This window comes from Protopterus annectens, chromosome 6.part0 (genome assembly GCF_019279795.1).
Source record: "Protopterus annectens isolate FY-2018-M chromosome 6.part0, PAN1.0, whole genome shotgun sequence".
Classification (NCBI taxonomy): Eukaryota; Metazoa; Chordata; order Ceratodontiformes; family Protopteridae; genus Protopterus; species Protopterus annectens.
This window is the reverse complement of record NC_056737.1, coordinates 195,078,025-195,099,523: the sequence shown is the minus strand read 5'-3', so window position 1 is coordinate 195,099,523 and position 21,499 is coordinate 195,078,025. Positions and strand designations below refer to the sequence as shown.

At 38.8% G+C, this 21,499-nt stretch overlaps 1 protein-coding gene across 1 annotated transcript in view; it reads left to right on the top strand.

Annotated features, from left to right (window-relative positions):
* Positions 1–21,499, top strand: part of LOC122803802 (vomeronasal type-2 receptor 26-like) — a gene marked incomplete at its 5' end in the record, with an annotated part of 837,235 nt that overhangs the window by 731,120 nt on the left and 84,616 nt on the right. Inside the window, one exon of the mRNA XM_044073487.1 lies at positions 15,374–15,601. Coding sequence (XP_043929422.1) covers positions 15,374–15,601 — 228 coding nt within the window. The remainder of the gene's footprint in view (positions 1–15,373; positions 15,602–21,499) is intronic.

Here is a 21,499-nt window from a genome sequence, read left to right as displayed (position 1 = left end):
CATAAGCCAGGGAACCTTTTTGGCTAGGCTTACGTAGGCCCTTGGGCCGATAGCCTAGTACCTACCTATGAACCTATGAACCTATGATAGTTGAACATACATGCCTGAGATTCATGCATGACAGATAGTTAGTGTACAGTGTATTAATCCTTTGAAATAAGATCTGGAATGCAAAGGTTAACACAAGGCAATGCTGCAGGGGACACGGTATATACATCACACATTACTATTCAAGGTTCAGCTCTTAATGCAGGACATATTTCATTTATATCTTGTTTTACAGTTCCACAATCTACAGTTTTGCATAACAGCTGGTTATCAGAACAACCTCAGTTAACACATACTGTCAAAACCATATTTGCTGTGAAGCACCTGTACACATTCTATTTCTTCAGCAACATACCAGAGTAAACACAACAGTTTGTAGTATAAATCTTTATTTGAGTAACATGACACAGTGCTTTATTACAGTTGTGATTCTACTTTCAGTAGTACTGCATATCCTGTAGATCAATATTGGTCTGACAATGTATTTATTCAGTACACTCAGAACACACTATACCTACTGGAAGTCAACAATGTACTCCTTCTTATTTATTGCACTATATACAGCAAGATAGATCTGTACTCACCAGACTCATAGCACAGCCTCGTCAGTCTGTCCGCATGGGCTTCAATGTTGCTAGCTCTCACCTCTGCAGATGTAGGTGAAAAACAACCATTATGCATACTTGTCCATCACAAACGCAGGCTAGCATTTGGTACAGCTATGGGTAGAATACTTACAAACTACTGGGACATTGCTGTCTCGAGAATCTTGGATCCACTGAGCCAAGACTACCCTCTTTCTCCGCTTTAGGTCAGCATAGTGATGTCATATCTGCTTAACAATTTGGGGGATTCCAGTGGCACTGGTGAGGTCACATGCCAGATGGTCCCAAGCCTCACATTTGTATTGGAAGCCCTGGTACTGGCCCTGCAGCAATCTGTCATCATGGTGTTGCACAAGGAGCCCAGTCATGACCCTGGACTCCAAAATGCCCTGCACTGCACCCTAAAGTGCACTTCCTCTCCAACTCCAGACATAGCTCCTGCAGTGCTCAAACTACAACACCTTCTGGCTGTATTCCCGCCTGTGCAGTTTAAATAAGGCCATATTCCCACCCTTTGCCATTATTGGACCATTTTTGAAAATGCTGAGCATAGCTCAGTGGTGCACAAACCCTCTAAGCTGAGTTGAGCAGTGCTTAAAGGGGCAAATGCTGAGTCGTGCTTAGCAGTGCGCAAATCCGTTTAGCTGGGATGAATGCTGCTTACAATTATACTTCTTAGCAATGGTCAAACCGACTAAGCAGAGCTTAGCACTGCTAAGCATTGCTCAGTTTTTATTTAAAGGAAATTAATGAATTGGACATTAATTACTCCTTACTGACATATTATTAAGTGTATATATTTTACTGTAAATGATGTCCCCTTATGTGCTTTGATTACATTACTTTGGGGTGTGACTGCACTGCCTGGGACACATGTGTTTACATGGAGGATTTCACACCATGTAGCCACTGACACTGGACGTTTGGACCAGCTACACTACCCTGGTTAACAAGTATCAATTACTACATCACTAAATAAATAATAAATTATTTCACAATGCTTTCTGCTGTAAAAGCTGAATGACCTGTCTTGGTATTCAAATTGTGAACTACTGCATGCAAAGCCAAAACTCTAACCACTAAGCTGAATCAGAATTCAAATGTGTAGCTATACATTTCCATATAGCTCTTCACAGACATTGAAGCACTGCTGAGCAATGTGCCGCAGTGTGCCAACCCACTCAGCTATGCTTAAACTTTACATATAAAGGGAAAAAATAGATTACAACATTTTAAATGGATGTATCTTAATACTGGCATTTCAGCATGTCAGTTGCAGGCCACATACTCTTCATGATAATTTATGCTAATGCAACACCTGTTATTCTATCAACTTTCTAAGTTTGTAAGAGCAATAGTTCAACCATTCCCCTATTTTATGCCCTTTGTCCCACTTTTATTTCAAGGCTTTGGCCAGATTTCTTGCTCTAGGGGGTTGAGAGGTGTGGGTCTGAGGACACTATTTAACTATCTAGTGCCATACGGCACTTTCACAATGCAGGGAGTGTGTTACAGTCCCTGTCACATACCCCCTGCATTTCATTCCATTCACAGATCTCTTTCCAGTGTCCGCAGACACTGAAAAGATTCTAAAGTGCCATACGGCACTTTGACTGTGCATGGGGTGTGTTATGGATCTGCAAGCACTTCTGCAACATGCACCCTGCACTCATTCAGTATCCATGTCCGCAGATCTGTCTCAGTAGCGTGCCTTCATTAATATGTACAGAGCACTGCTGAGAGGGGGATGCAAACAAGAACACCATTCACTTCATGTAGGAATAACACTATTCCTTCATGGAGTTTATTGAATCTGGAGGTGTGTCGTAACTGTGATTCATACCTCCATGACTGTATGTCTCCTACACTGAATACCAATGTTCATAACTTGTGCACTGATGCATTTCTAAAAAGATCTCTCACTGAACCAGTAGATCAGCTCTTGATTACAATAACTGCTGAGTTCACAAAGCATAACATGAAATGCATGTGTTTAAGCACCCAGCAGCTCAGTAGCATAACTGATAAGATAGGGGCACATTAGTATGTACTTACAGATAGGCAGGGGTTCAATACTCACTGTGGACAAGCATATCTGAAACAGCATGTGTGTGTGTGCCTCAAAGACTGATGGTGTGTGTGTCTGGGGAGGGGTGGTCCCTTGGCTGTGTACACAGCAGCTGCAGTTTTTCTGTTTTCCTGCTTGGAAACACACGCCTGTTGCAAACCACTTCAGCCTGCTGACACAGCATGCTGTAATGATGTCACACAGGTTAAGACCAGCAGCAGACATCTAACACTGCAGTAATTCAGTAGCACAATGTGCAAGCTCTGTGTGTAGTAGTCTGTAACTCTAGATAGGTAGGGGTTCTACACTCACTTCCACCTGAAATGTGTGTGTGTATATGTGTGTGTGTGTGTGTGTGTGTGTGTGTGTGTGTGTGTGTGTGTGTGTGTGTGTGTGTGTGTGTGTGTGTGAGCACCTTCCTCTGGTAAAGCACCAGCTGCAATATGAGTTTTCCTGCTTGGAATCACAAGCCTGTTGCAAACTACTTCAACCTGCTGACGCAGCATATTGTAATGATGTCACACAGGTTAAGACCAGCAACAGACATCTATCACTACAGTGATTCAGTAGCACAATTTGTAAGCTCAGTGCATGTTAGTCTGTAACTATAGAGAGGTAGGGGTTTGAAACTCATTCCAGTCAGATCTTGATATTGCTAAAATCTCAGTGCATGCCCTTATATTCACATCATGTGTTTGTATGTTGCATTTTCAAACATTGACAAATAAATGTGTGGATCTATTCACACACATAGCATAAATGGCTTGCCTATGTCACACAACATAAGGTGAATTACATGCATTGCACTGTCTAGTAACTGATGATCAGAAATTGTTTGCTCAGCAGTATGTATGTAAACAAAAATATGGGTTATACAATCAAGGATGCCAAGTGTTTTGGCATGTTCTGTATCCAGCATAATATTTTAGCACATAGAACATACTTTGTTTGACATACACATCATCTCAACCTGTTCTGCTCATATCCAAGGCTACACATTACTTGGTTAAACCATGTTCATACCTGGTCCAACTACATTACATGCTGGACCATGTTGGAGGAGTTTCAGTACATGTAGGGGATGACAGCACAGCAAACAACCAGTGTGTATCCACACTCATTGCTACAGCATACCATGTTATGAAGCATGTCTGACAGATATCCACTGTATGACTGTTGCTCAACAGTGTTTCACATGGAAATCACAGGCCTGTGTACTCACACCTATTGATGAGATTCTACCCTGAACCCACTGACACTGATGGAGTAGCATTAAGTATGGAGCATACTCAGACATCTATGAACTATACATAAACATGACATGCAATGTCATGCATGCACACTTGAAGTACAGCAGTCTGCCCATGTAATGTAACCCATACCAGTGCTATGCATCTATGTCACCCACAATTTTCACAACTGGCACATTGTCATTGATATCTATACAAGTAATATAGCATGGCTGCTTAGCAGACACATATTCACAGTAATGCAATGAGAGTTCTCCCAAAAATAAATAAGGCTACTTCCCAAAGACATCCACTTTCACACACATGCTGTGTTGTCAAATTTACATGGACAGTATCTGAACAGGACTGTGAGATCAGTGACAGATTGCCAACCAACTTCTAAAGTGTACATAAGGTATACTCAATAATGCTGGAAGTAAATAATTTTGCCTGCCTGTACGTCGCCTAAGGACACACAAGAATGACAGGATGGAAATATGACAAATCGGAGCAGTTGCTACATTTAAATCATGTAGATAGATCAGTCCAAGTGCAGTCATAGCAGTCATTCTTGTGATCTATCCGACATGTGCAGCTATTATTAGGCAGTTTCACTGCTGCCACAACTACCACAATGTGAGAAATAGTCAAATTAAACTTACTTAACAAAAGTTACCATGCAAATGCAAGCCAATGTAAAGTACTACAAGCAATGCCAGTATGGCTCCAAGTACACACAAAACAGTAATGATGACTGCCATATATGGGTGTAGTTGATATGATATCATAGCACTGAGACACATTATAGATGTGTGTTGGTTGTGATGTACTTGTTGGAAGTGTTTCTCATTTGGAATAAGTTGTGCACATTGATGCACAACATACAGGCATGGGAACAGTGCACGTCAGCTAAACAGTACCTGTCATACAACCTAATGTCATGTGTGTCACCATGGCTGCTGAAGTGAAAAATTCCTGTGCAATGTGTGATGGGTACATGGAATGACAAGGGATGTACCTATAACATACACATGTTAGAAATTGAACGGACAGTCACAGTATGATATGGCATAAGAAATGCACACAGTCAAACTGACAGTCAACCTGGAACAAATGAAAAATACAGAAATGAAAAATAGATACTTAAAGGTTAGCTTTAACTGTAGCATACTCGTAAGACAAACAGCATGGCAAATTAGAAATTTATAACCTAGCAACTGATGGTGATGCCAGTGCTGCTTACAAATATTTGCCAATACACACACTATGAACCTAAGTTGTCACCGAGAGCATCAGATTCACACCCAATATTTCCCTTCTGCCATGCAGGGTAACACAGCAGGGCTGTGGCACAGCTGTCATTATGTGCACTGTGTGACACGTGAGGGTGCAGATACCAATACCAATACAACAGTTTTGTGACTGCACGTATGTGTGTTTACCTGGGCAGTGAATGTTGGGCCAGGTAGATGGTGCATGTCTGCGTGTGTGACACTGCAAAGTGCCAGTGTTGAGTGCTGGTGTGCATGGACACAGCAAAGTGCAGGGCTGCCCCAAAACAATGCAAAGTTGAATGGCAGAAGGCCTGTATGGTCTGACTACACTACTCATAAAGCAACCCTGCTCACAATTGAGCTGAATGACAGAGCAGCCATGGAATTTCCTGGCAGGGCCAGAGCCCAGATTAGTTCAGCTACACAGCTGGGATGTTCACTACTGTGAGCTGGATGATCGGCCATGACAAGTGCGGACTCTACCATGACCATGTGGTCTGCCATGCCTGCTTGTGGATGGGTCACATCCATTTGTTACACCAGATGGAATTCCACTATGGGAGTGTGAACGGCCTTGTTCTGGTTGCCTCTCAGCAGTTGTCTGTGCTGAGCTAGGGCCAGGCTGCAAATTCTCCATTCCCACCAGACATTCCACCACAATGTCTGTCCCATGGTTGCAAGTGACTGCTGCATCAGAGCTACCTGCTGTTCACGGGCAGCTACTTCTCTTTCCCAAATGTCATTGGCCCATTAAAGTTGGTCAGCAAGACAGGTTAGGCAGTCTCTAATGCTCTGCTGTGCAATGTCCATGACCCAGAAAGCTCTACAGTTGGCCAAATGCATATCTGCCTCAGTTCGCATAACCTCCCTGAACATATGCAATGTCATGTGTGAATCAACAGCTAACACAGGTGGGGGTGTGGCAGTGGCCCTCCTCCGAGGAAAACTGGCACCATGCCTAGGTGGACCCCTGCTAGGTAGCTAGCTATGGGCATAGCTGGTTGATGTTGATCCCTGGGTTGGCACATTTCCTGGACTGCTGTCCACAGACTCCATCTCAGTGGGGGCTTGGGGTTTGGGGTTCAAGAGGTGAGTGGACATGCTTGCTGTGTCCAGGACCAAGGTGGTGCTGTGCTGTCTGCTGATCTGTGTCTCGTTATCGGATTCTGCAGCCCCATGCTGTGCTTCAGTATATTCATCATCACTGTGCAATCCTAAGGAGGATCCAACATCAGGCCTTTCTGTTTCCACAGAGCCACTGACATCACCACCTCTGGGGAGGGAGGTAGAAAATTATTTTTTACTACACTCAACACTGTGCTATTGCAATCATTACTACATCATACTAAGAACTTCAATCTTTGTCCTCTTGCAAACAAACTGATTACATGCAGAGTGCCCAGCTGCATGCAATTCCACCAGCAATGATCAAAAGGAAGTTCAATGTGATGCCAATGTATGCATAGCAACTTTGACTGCAGATGGATGTATAGCTATTGACATATGTACAGGTGTTGTCGAATATAACCATCTGCACTACTTATGTAATGCAGTCCATGTGTTATGTTGTCTGTGTTGTGTAAGCATCCTATCATGCAGTGCTGATACAGTTCACCTGTCAACAAATGATCTGACATGCTGACATACCATAGCTTTCCTCAGAAGCACAATAGTAATGTAAACTTCAGATGTGTTATGTAAACATATCATAGTAATTGTAGCAAATTCAGAATGTATTGGAAGCAGTTTGCTGTTGGTTTCTTAATGTTGTCCAATAATGATATCAAGCAGTAGTACAGGTTTAAATTGACCCTAACTTAGAGTGCATGTAGCAAATCCCTGACTGGTGTAAGTTACAGTCCAACATAGCTGTATCAAAGCATGTTGGCATTCAATTGTAATACATATGAGAAAATGGTTATCAGACATAATACACTTTGGATGTAACATGTGCATTGAAAGTGTGTTGGTCTCACAGGCACTCATGTACCTTTTGTACCATCTGCTGTGGATAGTTCCAAATCACTGTTAACCATGAAGCCCATAGCTGTCAAATAATACACAAATATGTGTGCTGCATGCACATTGTTCATACAAAATTTATGCAGTGAGATGCACCTATGCTCATGCATATTTTTGTGGGACAGGTGTCCTTTTTTTTAAGGTTGGTGTGGGAAGTTGGGGTAGGTAGTTAGGTAAGTGTGGGGAGGAGTGTTGGAATGGTGAGGAGGCATTTGCTGACAGACAAGACACACAACACATGTACAGGGTTGGAGCAACACACATGAGGGGGTAATCAACATGGATGGGGTAGTGTGTTGGGAACCGAGGTCTTATGGACATAGAGAAGGGTACCAGCATGACTCAAGCCATCACCCTTTGACTGTCAACACTGTCCCATCACTGCTGTGCTGGCTGGAGTGCTCTACATTGATATCTTCTTCGACAAAGGAGTATGGAGAACATACTCTCCATCCGGCTCAGTTTTGTGCCCATAGTTTGGGACACAAACCTGGACACAATAGTCGGCAATTCCTCATGGGTGACATAGGCACTCCTTTCATCTCTGTAACGAGTGGGGAATCCAGGCCTGACTAGTCACACAGCACTACCTGAAGGGCCATGTAGGGCAGGGGCTGTGGAAGGAGCACATTCAGACTGCTGCCCAGAAGTGCTGTCACACCAGTTAAGGCTGAGCCCACCCTATTCCAGGCCTCAGACTTGTACTCAGTCCCATTATAGAGCTCCTGCCCAGGCAACAGCCTAGGACCATGGTCCTTAATAATGAGACTAAGAAGGATCTTAGTCTCGTTAGCACCACAACCCTGTGCTCTGAATCGCACTCCCTCTCCTCTCGCTCCAGCCATGTTGACACTGCAAGAAATACCTCAATGTTTGAGGTGTTTTACTGCCTACTGTGCCTTATATATGCTTCTGTAACTGCCAAACTGATCATTGGAAGTGTGAACTTTTGAAATATTGATACATTTGAATCACCTGTAATTTTTCGAGCAATATAAATGAATTGGCAGACCCAGGAATGGAACCCAGGCTCTTTTACACTAGAGTCTGTCACTCTACTCACATAACCATAAGCAAAGTTGTTGTTTATTTGTTTGTTTTTTTTCTTAATTATGCTAATAGTTAGCGGCACGGTGCGCAGCTATGCGCAAAGTGTTTCCGCTAAGCCAGAACTGAGATGCACGTGGTAGCTATTTTTAGCTACTTCCTGTTTCTATTTTTAAATCTGTCTAGTTACTGCCCCTAAAGCAGGCTTAGCACTGCGGTGCATCATGAAAATGGGCACTAGGGGAGATGAAAAAAATTTATAAAGAATAATGAGATGGAGTTTTAAGGGTACATATTAAGATATCACATCAACAAGGTACTGTTCCCATGTACATGCCTATCAATAGGGACCTTGGAAATTGCCTTTTGACATTCATTAAGACAGATATGTTGTGAAACACAGCAAAATTTGTCAGCAATTGGTGTGGCTACATGTTCCATGGACCTGCCTGAACTTTGGAAGGTCCTATGTTCAAGTACAGCTGCAGAATTGCTTTTCACATTGTTTACACACATATGCAACTTTTCTTTATGCTATTTAAACCCATCATCTCCTTACAGGAAATTACATAATGGGAAATATAAACATCAATAAGCAGTGTTTTTTAGACTATATGTAGTGTTCAGGCCAGGCACTCAAGTAGCTCACACTATTACTTCTTGCAGCCAATGCTTTGTGTGAAAATCCTGCCTAGTACAGTTTTATACACTATGTCAATTGTTAAATTGAAACAGTGCTTTGAACTTCTGGTAAGAGCAGCTCAGCAGGTGAATCCTATCCTAATCAGCCAAGCACATAGGCAACTCCTAAACTGCATTACTATAAAGCATGCAATCACCCTACATTTTGCTTTTTCCTCAATGCTCACAAATCATTGGAGAGTTGATATGGAATTTTTATTTTTTTGGAATGCTAGAGGCTGCTGCTGCTTTATTGCATTTATATGTGCTTCAGGCCAAAGCCAATGCTGCTGCTGGTGCTGCTGGCATTAGGTCCATGCATAGGAGGAGGAGGAGAGTGTTTAGGCCCAGGGTAATCTTCCACATGTTGCATGAGCTGGAGATTGTAGATTGCTATAGGATGGACAGGGACATGTTATAGGAACTCTGTGAGCTGTGCCATCCTCACCTCACCACAAGAACTAACAGAGGTGAGCCCATCCCAGTGGAGACTAAGGTATGTGTGGCGATGACAATATTAGCTACATGTATCTTTCAGAACTAGACTGGGGACACGATGAGTGTGTCACAACCATCAGCATCCAGGATCCTACCTCAGTTTCTGGATGCCACGCTTATACATGACAGTGAACACATATACTTCCCCTGTAGTGCTGAGGAGAGAGCCAGCAATATGGTCCACATCTATCTGGTAGCTCACTACCCTGAGGTATTGGGCACCATTGATTGCACACATGTGCACATCAGGGAACCACCAGGTGAACAAGGTAGGGTCTACATAAACTGCAAGGGCTTCCGCTCCATCAATTTCCAGGTCATGTGTGATGCCAGGAGACTCATCCTGAATGTGTGTGCTGGCAACCCTGGCAGGTGCCATGACTCCCACATCTGGCTTACATCGCAGCTGTACCAGATGTTTGCCAGAGGGGACATCCCCAGGGCCATTTAGTGGGGGATGCTGGCTATGCTCTGGAACCGTGGCTAATGATGCCCATCAGAAATACAGACACACCCACAGAGGAATGCCATAATGAGGCACATGCACAGTCTAGGAACATAATTGAGTGTGTGTTTGGGCAACTCAAGGCACAGTTATGGTGCCTTGATATTTCTGTTGGAGCCTTGCAGTATGATCCATGCATATGTACGCAAATATTTTCAGTGTGCGCTATGCTCCACAATCTGGTCCTGTGGAAACAGTTGCAGCAGGAACAGCAGAGCCAAGGTCCTCCCACTCCCCCACCAGTGCCTATGGCTACACAGAAACATCCACAGGTGGACTTGGAGGAGGAAACACCAGTGGAAGTACCTGTGGGCAGACATAGACATACTCAGTATGCACTTGCCTTGGCTAAGAGACATGTCATAGCAATCGCACTGGAGACAAAGGGCCCTAGAGACTGACACTGCCTTCTCTCCTATTCATATACCTACATTAATGTGATGACAGCCTACACTCACAGCCCTTACCTATCTCTGTATTGGCTGTGTCCTTACCTATCTCTGCATTTAATGTGTCCTGCCTGCATCAGACATGCACAGCCCTGCACTACTGTATTTTCCACCCCTGCAAATGCCAGGAATATCATGGGTCCACTACTACCTATTTTTGCACTGTCCTATACACATTACTACTTTAACAGTGGAACAAAGGGATTTTACACATGTATACCATTAGTATGGGCATGCATTTAGAATGGTTGCACATCCCTGAGTGTATCATTGCCATTGAACAGTGTATGGCTGCCCCCCTCAAAAAAAATGTTGGCACCTTTGCTCTTCACACTACTCAATTCACACAGGCATTCCACATTTCTTGATGGAACAGTCACACAGATGTTAAATTATGGTAAACACCATTTCCCTCTGGCACAGGCTGGCTGCAGTAACATATTTTCATACTGCTTAATAAATGTTGAGCATATCCAGCTTTTACACATGTGCAGAGAAATAAGCAATGTATATGGGCATTATTACATAAAAGATGTACTATGGGTTTGAACCCAGGACCTAGTAAACTATAGGCCAGCAATCTATCCTCATAACTATAGTGTCTGCTATGAGCCATGAGACTTTATTAGAATATATCACACAGTAGGTTTTACAAATGCCAAGCAACAATGAGTAGGCATTATTAATTATTGGATACCTGCCAGCTATGATTCATCGGTTCCTTTGCCCATTTTTGGATTATCCTCACTTTGCAAGGTTTAGCACCGCTGCCCGTCATGGTACACCATGCAAACGCATGCTAAGGTTTAAACAGAAAAAATTAAAAAAATGTATTACATTTATGTACATTTACAGTACATAATACTTATTTCTACATTAAAAGTAACTAAACAAACATAACTAGCATTGCTAAACCATTCAATTAATGGTTTACCAATGCTAGCTTCCATCTACACACACTTCACTGCTTACAAAGAAACTTGTTCTATGTAAGTAGTTGAAAACTCATTCTTGTCAGCACATGAATGAGCTGCTCACACTGTGTAGAGTGCATGAAGCCCATTAATAATGCAGGGATCGTGCACTCTATACAGTGCTACAGGCAGCAGAAAAAGCCTCTGTGTATGCTCTACACAGATCCTCCATGGACTTTCATGAATACTGCCGAATGTCAGGAATACCAGTTAATTTTATTCTTGACAAAAATGAAATGCTGACCCTTAATTTATCTATATTATATAATTTTCTGCTTACAGGCTTGAACATATCTTTGTTTGGTACTAAAACTTCATTAAGTGCCATTGATGGAGATGTTTATGCCAATAAATTTGTCAGAGGAAGTGCTGTTTGCCTTTGTTGTTCTTAGTTTGTTATTGTTAGATGGAGGAAAATACTGGCCATTATGCTGACCTGAACATAATTGTCTCTTATTGCTTATTTTTGTTTTAATAAAAATGTCAGGCTATAAACCTGATGAACTGTTAGGTTAGTTTGAATACTGATATATTTTCCTGGAATATCAAATGGTAGAAAAAACAAATGAGCTATTTCGGATTTCCCTTGAATGTCAAGTGGTGTGTGAAAAGCCAAATGAGCTATTTCAATACTAAAAGTGAATCAAAATAGAAATCTATCTATAGTCAGAAGGCAGTGTGGGATCCTTGCCTTCCTTAAGGATGACCATCACCACCACCTATTTCCAAGATGGCGGTATCTATTTGGTTATGATATCTGGTTGAACAATTAATTCAATTGTGGAATTACTTTCTCCTTGTTACTTCTCCATAATGATATATTGGGATCTTTTCATCTGCATACCCATTCAACACTTGAAATATTTTATCCTGAACTCTTCATACTCTGTGAAGTATAGTTGCTTTGTTAAACAATCTATGCTACTCATCTTGCTGTTCAGACTTTTCATTGTGGGTCCTCATGGTAAACAGCCCACTTGTAAAAATTCAAAATATTTTTTGATGTACTTATGTAATTTTGGCAAATATTATTATATTGTTATTTTGTACTTGTACATGGAGCTTTTCTCCCCAGGCCTCTGCTGAAAATGGGCTATTAGCCTGGTCGGACCTCCCTGGTAAACAAATGTTAAATAAAATAAAATAAAATAAAAAATCCTGAGATACAGTATTCATCGATGTGGCTCCTTTTTCTACTTCAACATTTGACAAGTCTAATTTCTGAAAATCATTATTTCATTTTCATATTTCCCTAAATAACTTAAATAGCAACTTCTACAACAAAAATATTTTACTACTCTCTGAGACCATTTTTCCCTTAATCTGGTCATTAAAGTCAACTGATCGTCAAGAAAATTACAAAAATATGTATCTTTAAGATGCTCATTACAAAAACTCACATGTTCTGTGTAATATACGTTGTATTTTAACTGAATAGCTTCATCTGATCTATTTCCCTCCACATCACAATTTCCTCCTCATAAATCCTGTGCTGCAAGTCTTTCAGATATTCTGTTTTGATTTTAAAGCATCTTTCCCTTTACTTCTTATTTCATCTGCTTATTATTAGCTCCTTTATGAATTCTTCATTAAGATGCTCCTGTTTCTCTAACAGAGACACCTGGTGATTTCTCACAGCTCTCAACTTAGTGCCCAGCATCATCAAAGGTCTCCTATTTTAAATAACTCAGGAAATACCAAGGTTTATCCAGGTAACATGGTAGCAAATTGCATGACTTGTACTCTGTAGGCATATGATTAGATATTACTATTGGATGAGTTTTTACCTAATTAATTAAATTTGTTCAGTCATTATGAATACTCTATCTAGCTATCTATCTGAGGCGTAGATCGATATCTACCAGAACAAATAAATACATTGGGGGCTTTCCATAATTTCACTGTTCATATCAGTTAAGCACATAAAAGTTTCATAAATCTCATCATACTCCACGCAAGCCATGATGCGCAGATTAACTTTTAAGTAGGCACAACTTGCAGATTCATTGTTAAGTTGGTGTGCATTATGCAACACAAGAATGCCAAATAACTCAACTGTATACATTATCCACAAAGCATATTTTGCATTATTGATGTCTATAAAATATTATTTATACTTTCAGATTTTATTAATTCTGTTCTGTAATGCATCTTGTAGCTAAAAACTTAATGGATGAATGCAATGTTTAAGGTCATAGTTCATAGTAAATGTGTTAAGATCAACAAGCTAAATAAAGCAGCATGTAATTTGATGGCAGATCCACATTGTTTTGATTAGAAACCAAATGTTGCATAGTATTCTATGTTAATCAAAACTGAAATATCAGTGTTACTTGTTCTCTTGAGTCTTTCAGGTACACTTAAAATTGCACATTTGAGTCATATCTGTAAGATAACTACTTTTACTGCTGCAAGACAAATTTCAAGGTAATTTATTCACTTAAGCTTTAGCCAAGTTATTGTTTCAACATGAATTTCTTGAGGCCTGTAGAATAAAACCTTTTTGATTTTAAAGCAGAAAAGTATCATAATCAGTCGCACTTGAACATAAACCTTAAATAAAGTATTTCTGAGATGAAGACCATCTTTAATATGCATAGCTGAGGTGGAAACCCAAATCCTACATAGAATAGCAACATAAAGATTTTACATTTTACGACCTTTACTGTTACTTAGTACACAAAGGTTTTATTTTTAAGAATCTCTGTTGTAACTTAGTAGAGAAAAATATACTAAACTTAACTGAAATCTTCTGAAAGTTTAACAATATCACACAGCTAAACATACTTCTCAAATGCACCTCATTACAAGGAATGTATCTTATTTAGGGTCTTAAACAGTTCATGTTCCTCAAAGTTCTGCATTGAAAGGGTCTGTCACACATTCAGTGTTAGGAATTTTTTAACTAATATCCACAGAAAATAGAAATAAATCATATTAATTCATTAAAATATCTTCTTTATAAGTAAAACCAGCATATTTTAACCATCCTATGACCCTCCTAGTTGAAGTTGTCAGTAAGCCATTAGTATGTGTTCCACATTTTGCCCATTTGTTCCATATTATGAAGGCTGGTGTTCCTCATTTTGTGTATGCAAGGTTGAGAGCTATGCAGCTAAAGTGTATTGCATTCAAATTGATAGGGATTTAGTGTCCTCCATTGGGAATTGAACCCTAGCCTTTAGAATGCCATTCTGATTCTGTAAAATTTTGAGATGTGGGTTCACATGATGACTATCTAAAATCATCTCGGATGCATCTTTGTTTCTCAGTTGTTTTAATATCTAAAACCTGGAAACTACCAAATTCAGATAAAAAGGCACAGAATTTGGCTATGGTAGACATTTTCAAACATACCAGTAGACATTGCGAGGCTATATTAAATCGCAACATTCTTTGGGAAAGGAGTTGTAGGTCAGACTATAGCAAACACTTTATGTCATATCTAAATTTGGATGCATTTTGCCAGGAAAGGAAGGTAATGCTACTAATTCCCTTCAATATGATGAAAACTTGATGCTGTTTACACAGCTGTTCTGAAAAAGAATCTTGATATTCATATTGATCATGCAGGTTTACAAAAGCCATACATTTCCATTTCTGTATATTTCCTCGTGCTTTAAAACAGTTGGCTATTTCATAGTTTCTGAAATTGGACAAGTGCAGGTTAAAAGCACTGCAGATATGCCCATAGTTTGGGCTGCAGATATGTGTTTACACTTTAGATATTCTTTAGTGAAAATGATGTACTTATCTACAGTATGTTTTTTTTTCCGAGAAGGCCCTAAAGTCTTTAGTTGCCAATTAAAATTACAAAGCATTCTACAGCTTCAGCAGTATGAGTACACAATAAAAATATTATGCTACACTATACTATAGTAAATACTATACTGTTCTACACTAAGTCAATGAAGATTATAATAGAAAAAAGTACTAAGACCATCATCTTCTGTTGTTTACTTTCTACTTGCAGCTTTTCCACTACATTAAGAACACTCACTTTTGGAATAAAAATGGTGAAGAAGTATTTTTTGATAAGTATGGCAACCCTCCAGCATTGTTCAGCATTGTAAACTGGCAAGTGTCATCAGGAAATTTGTTCCAATATCTGGATGTTGGCCGCTTTGAATACACAGTTGCAGATAACCCAAACCTGACAGTGGATGTTTCTGCTATTGTGTGGAATGCAGATCATGGAAAGGTCAGATTCCAGTAACAACTGCATTTATCAATTTTAATCTGTCATTTTAAATATCTCAGGTTTAGAATTACTCAGATGTGTTAAAAGTCCTATGAAAGCATAAACTATAGGTTGTGAAACATAGACTGATGCAAATGAAAATGGCATGACTAAGGAATATACCAGGAAACGCATCACAAGTATTTCCATTACCATCAACAGAAACAGCTCACCCAGGACAGCCATTCACAAAGGCAGTCCACACGATTCATACATTTTTCATCTAGGAGTTACTCTTCATCCAAGAAACATTCCAACTCTACTTATTTTGCAGAACTAACTTTGCTCTTTTAGGTCACCATAGGCTGTAGACTTCTTTACAAGACATTGTTTTATACTAACACATCATTAACTTCTGAGCAGACCTATGAAATGACTTGGCATTAATAACTTTCAGCCCTCCCCAACTTTAGAATTTGAAAATTTTAGTTCCGTACCGTCCCTACTGCACCTTATCAGTGGTTAACACTGCCCACTGCTATTAGGTATACTGTATGTTTTTTATATAATGGGGTTCTGCCTCTCTTGACCACCTTATCATTTAATTTCCTATTAAAGAAAAGTAGCACATAATATTAAAACACTACAACACATTGAAATAAATATTAAAAAACAAGTATATTTTACATACTCCCATACTTTTTTCTCAATAGCTAGTTTTGCATTATTTCTTACCAAAAGTAAATTGGATGCCCCCCATAAACTATATTAATAATAGTTTTACTTTGTGTTACATTTCAAAACCATACTGTGCATCTATTTTCACCTTAATCTGAGAATAATGAGTGAAAGTAGGGGAGGAGAACAATAAAAGTTACTTCTGCCCAAAGGTGAGTACAGAATGGTATCCTGCTGACATCCCTGCAAATGGATACTAAAAGGTTTCTCAGCACTGAATTTCATGGATATAGGACAGCATGGAAATTCTGATTCAAAAACTACCCCTTGCAGCACATGTACCTCTGCTAATCCTACCCAAAGCAAGGCAAAATTACACTTAAAGATCAAGTGCAAAGTGTTTTTTTTTTGCTATAATTATGCTCTCATCTTGTAAAGTGGATGTTCTTATTCTAAAATAAGTGGCTTTTACTTTAGTTATTTCATTTGACATATTTATTAAGTTTAATAAACTGGTGCTTCTGTTTACTGAATGCTGAAAAACTGTCCAATTGTTTCCCTTTTCCAAGTCATCCAGCCCCCACCTCTAATAATGCAGAAGAGAGGAGAAAGGGTTTGTAGTGGGCTGGGATGTTTTCTGTAGTCTGCAGCAGATGTTATTACAACGTAACCAGAATGCAGCACAATGTGTTACTGGACCATACAATAAATAAATAAACACAGCTATATTCATGTGAAAGGTAACGAATGTAAGCTGGAAAACGACAAGATTCTCAGTAAGGTGCATGGTGATTGGCATACTATATAATAACTGTGTATATTTTTGGTTCCTGTCTCTGCTGCATGCCCCATTGTGCACCATGAAGTCTGCATGCCCTATTGGCATAGTCATTCTCCCAGCCTAGAGGTCCCTAATATACTAAAAGAGGACTGCATGAACTGGAGATTACAGTTATCATATAGTGTGACTTAGAAGGCATTTTGAGTGATCTTATCTTTGTCTCTTAGCTGCAAAGTGTTGTACAATGTCCAATACATGAAGCCAGTGCAGGTGCATGCTTGCATTTATATGTGATGATCTGCAAGAGTATTGTGCACTACCTAATAAGAGACAGGGGGCTCACACATCTCTGAGCCTCTCTTGCAGGATCTGTATTTCTGAGTCTTCTATTACCAGGTAGTCCTTCAGAAAGGCTTCTCCATGTACCTCTCCTAGGTACAGTGAGCTGGCATTGGCAGCTCATTGCCATTTCTCTGAGGCTGGCACCTCCAGTGTCTTGATCAATAGTAAACCCTACCTGATTTGGAACATGGTCTGGGCCATGGACTGAGCAAGATTCTTTTTACCTCACTGGCATAGATAAGGTGGCCAGTTTGACAACCACACTGGATATCACCCACTGTGATGTCCCAGAACTAACCATTACTCTTTGGCTGTCATAGCATCACATTTCCACCATACCCTGGGCTTAAGGTAGGGAAGATCTGCATGCCATTTTCATTATTTACAAGTAATTGGCTTCTATTCTTAAGGCAAGCTTCCTACAGACGATGATCACATTTTTTTTCGTATTTTTCTGAAAGTTTATTAGTCAACAGAAACAACAGCAAACCATTCCACAACAATCTTCAAAACACAGTAATAACAGCAAAGCACTCCATATCATTGTTCAAAACACAGTAATAACTAGAAATAAATAAATACATGTCATTAACATTAGAATTTGAACACATTTTCTCTTACAATTAAAGTCCACCATAGTGAAGATTGAATGACCACTTATTACATTTGGCTGTTCTTATATATATATATCTATATATATATATATATATATATATATATATATATATATATATATATATATATATATATATATATACACACACACACACACACACATATGTATATATATATATATATATATTTTATATATATATATATATATATATATATATATATATTTTTATATATATATATATATATATATATATATATATATATTTTCATATTATATATATATATATATATATATATATATATATACTGTCACAATGTCGAAACGCGGTTTATCAAAGCCGTGTTCTGGCAGACACAATTTAGTGAAAGTGCATTTTATCGAAAATGCACTTTCACTAAATGGAGAGTGGAAATTTGAAGAAAGCATGCAGTTTGCATGCACCGTTAGTTGTAAATCAACGTATAGTGTTGATTTACAACTAACGAAGCCATCGCTGATATTGTGGTACAGTGGGGATAAGGGAATATTCCCTTTACCACACTGTAGTGTGATCTCAGAGTGAGAATAATAAAGTAGGTGGGGTGTGGGTGGTTTGCCCCTCCACATGGGGGGAGCAGGGAGGCTTGCCCCCCTGTATAACAATGTTTGATGTAATGTTTTTGTTTTTTTACGTCATTTTTTGTATGTTAACTTCTTTAGTGAAGGTGCATAGTCGGCAATATGCACTTTCGCTAAAGTGTGTTATCGGAAACACAATTCGATGGATTGTGTTTTTAATAATACAACAGTGACCCATATATTTATATATATATATATATAGAGAGAGAGAGAGAGAGAGAGAGAGAGAGTCCTGTCTTTATTTTAGCTCTTCTATATGGTCTCAACCCATTTATATTTACTTAAGGACAGTCTAAGAAATATATCTGACAGAGTTTTGACAGACTTTCTGATAAGTCAGATTCATAGCTCTTATATTGTACGCTTTTCAAGGCTATAGAGTTACGAAGCAATATTACTCTTGCATCCATGTCTGTTTGTAAAAGTCAGAGAGGGAAACTGTGTTCAGATGAGTCCCCCATTACATGATCTGCTGTAAAATAAGTCTTCAAGTCTGCATGGAGCAGGGCTTAAACATGCCAAAGCAATTATTAATTAAAGCAGGTACCCCCTAGCCTGGCATGCATTAAATTTTGCTCATTATCCATCAAAACTACCCAACCTCATGCAATAAAAGACAGGCTGACTAATTGATTGAATTACTGGTTGTGTGACTGACTGCAGACCTTAGGTTTCTTTACAGAGCTGACCCAGGTAGAAAATCTCCAGAAGTAAATTCCACTAAGCCATAACAATGATCTATAGCCCAAGCACATAAATACTGATAACCTGAACAATTAAATTAATGTTAATGGTTCTTTTTGTATGCCATCATTTGCCAACAGTGTTTGATAAATCACTGGCTTGGTATAATTCTTTGAACTTATGTACCATCCAAAATGATATACACTAACAGTTGTTAAGAATGTAATGCATTACCCCATATGAGCTACAGTTAAACAGCACATTCTATTCTGTTATACCCATAGGTCAAACACTTCTACATCCTTATGTTTTCTTTATAGCCTAAACAGTCTCCTACATCTGAGGACTGACATTTTAATGATCAGATGAACTACACTGTGCTTTATTGGTTACAGTGTAGGGTGTTCTACCCACTCAGTGATGCACCTTCATGCTCATGCCACTGAAGATCAGTTACTGAAAGATCAATAATGGAAAGTAAATATATTGATTAGCAAAGGTACTGGAAGAGTTGAAGAATACAGGACACTGGTTTTCTGAGAGAAAATGGAGATCATTTGCCTTTCATGAGAATGTTTGTAGTTGATGTGAGGGGGCGTGGCCAAGGATGAACACAGGATAGCAGCAGATTTCTTCAGCTCCACCAATTTCATTACATTGACAGGAATTAATTACTTAAAAAATTAATTCTTGAAGTAATTTTCTTTCTAAATATGTTTGTTTTATATAGTTCTTGAACTATATCTAAAAAAGAAAGGAAATCTTAATAATATTCCTGTCAGAAATTACTTTGGAAATTTTCCTGTCAGTTTATCAGTCTGAAATGAGTTCAAGACAAATTCTCAAGACTCCAGCATCAAGAAAGAACTTCAGTCTCTGATAATTATAGTCCAGCAACTTACTGCTAAGATGGATAAAATGGATACTAAAATAGACACTTTCATAGAAAAAACTACAAAACAAATAGACTTGTTACATATGGACCTGCAACAACAGAAGATCCAGATGACAGGCATAGAAGAAGCTGTGAATGACATGGAAAATAAAATACAAGAAGAGGAAATCAACATTGAGTTTCTGCTGAAACAAAATAACATTTACAAACAAAGCTGGATGACCTGGAAAATAGATCTAGGCGCAATAACATTAGGATTTTTGGACTGCCAGAAAATATTGAAGGTAACAATATTACTTCTTTTTTAACAACATGGCTCCCTAAAACTTTAGATTTACCAGAAGCATTCTCTTTTGGTATCGAAGAGCACATACATCTATAGCTAATACTAACTCTAACAAAAACTATCCTAGATCAGTTATAGTTAGATTTCTATCATCTTTTGATAAAGAGATGGTTCTTAAATCTGCTTGGGCTAAAGCTCCTGTTAAGTTTAATGAGACAACTGTGCGTTTTGACAATGACTATTCTTCCATGGTAATTGCTAAAAGAAAAGTTTTTCTGCCACTAATAAGGGAGCTTAAAAAGCACAGTTTAAAACATACCTTCTGTTTCCTGCCAAGCTTAAAATCTTCCTTCCTGATGGTCCTAAGGTCTTCGATGATTTAGACTCTGCTTTACTGTTTGTCAAAGAAAAAGGATTTTGGATAAAATAGAAGAAATGGAATGGGCTAGTTCTTCATTAAAGAGATTGGCAACTGAAGCTTCCTGGAAGACTTCAGAGAAGAAGAAGAGACTAAAAACAAATGATTTGTTATATGTTTTTTCTCTCTCATCATTTTAGTTCATTATTAATCTTTTGAATATAGTTCCTGCATTTCCAGAAAGCCACAAATATTTTGGAAAAGATTTAATCAAAGTTATTCTCTATGTGCAAAGAAATGTTTTGTTTCATAACCAGTCAAAATGCCTGAGGATTTAATGGCAGGCTGTGACTCGATTTGTTTTCTTCCTGAAAAAAGTAAGGTTAGTAATTTGATACATTTTTTATCTTTATCTTTTTTTTTCCTTCTTCTTTTATTATTTTCTTTGTTTAAACAATGACATTCTATTTAGATTATGTAGTGGGTAAAGGGTGGGGAGGGCAGGAGAGAACAGTAATGAAAATATCATTAATAGAATAATAACATATTTATTTCTTGTAAAAGTTTATAAGTTCTTCAAATGCTATTTCTAATTATACTTTCTTGATTATACTGCTTATGCTTGTTTGTAAATAATCTGTCATGCTTTAACTAATAATAA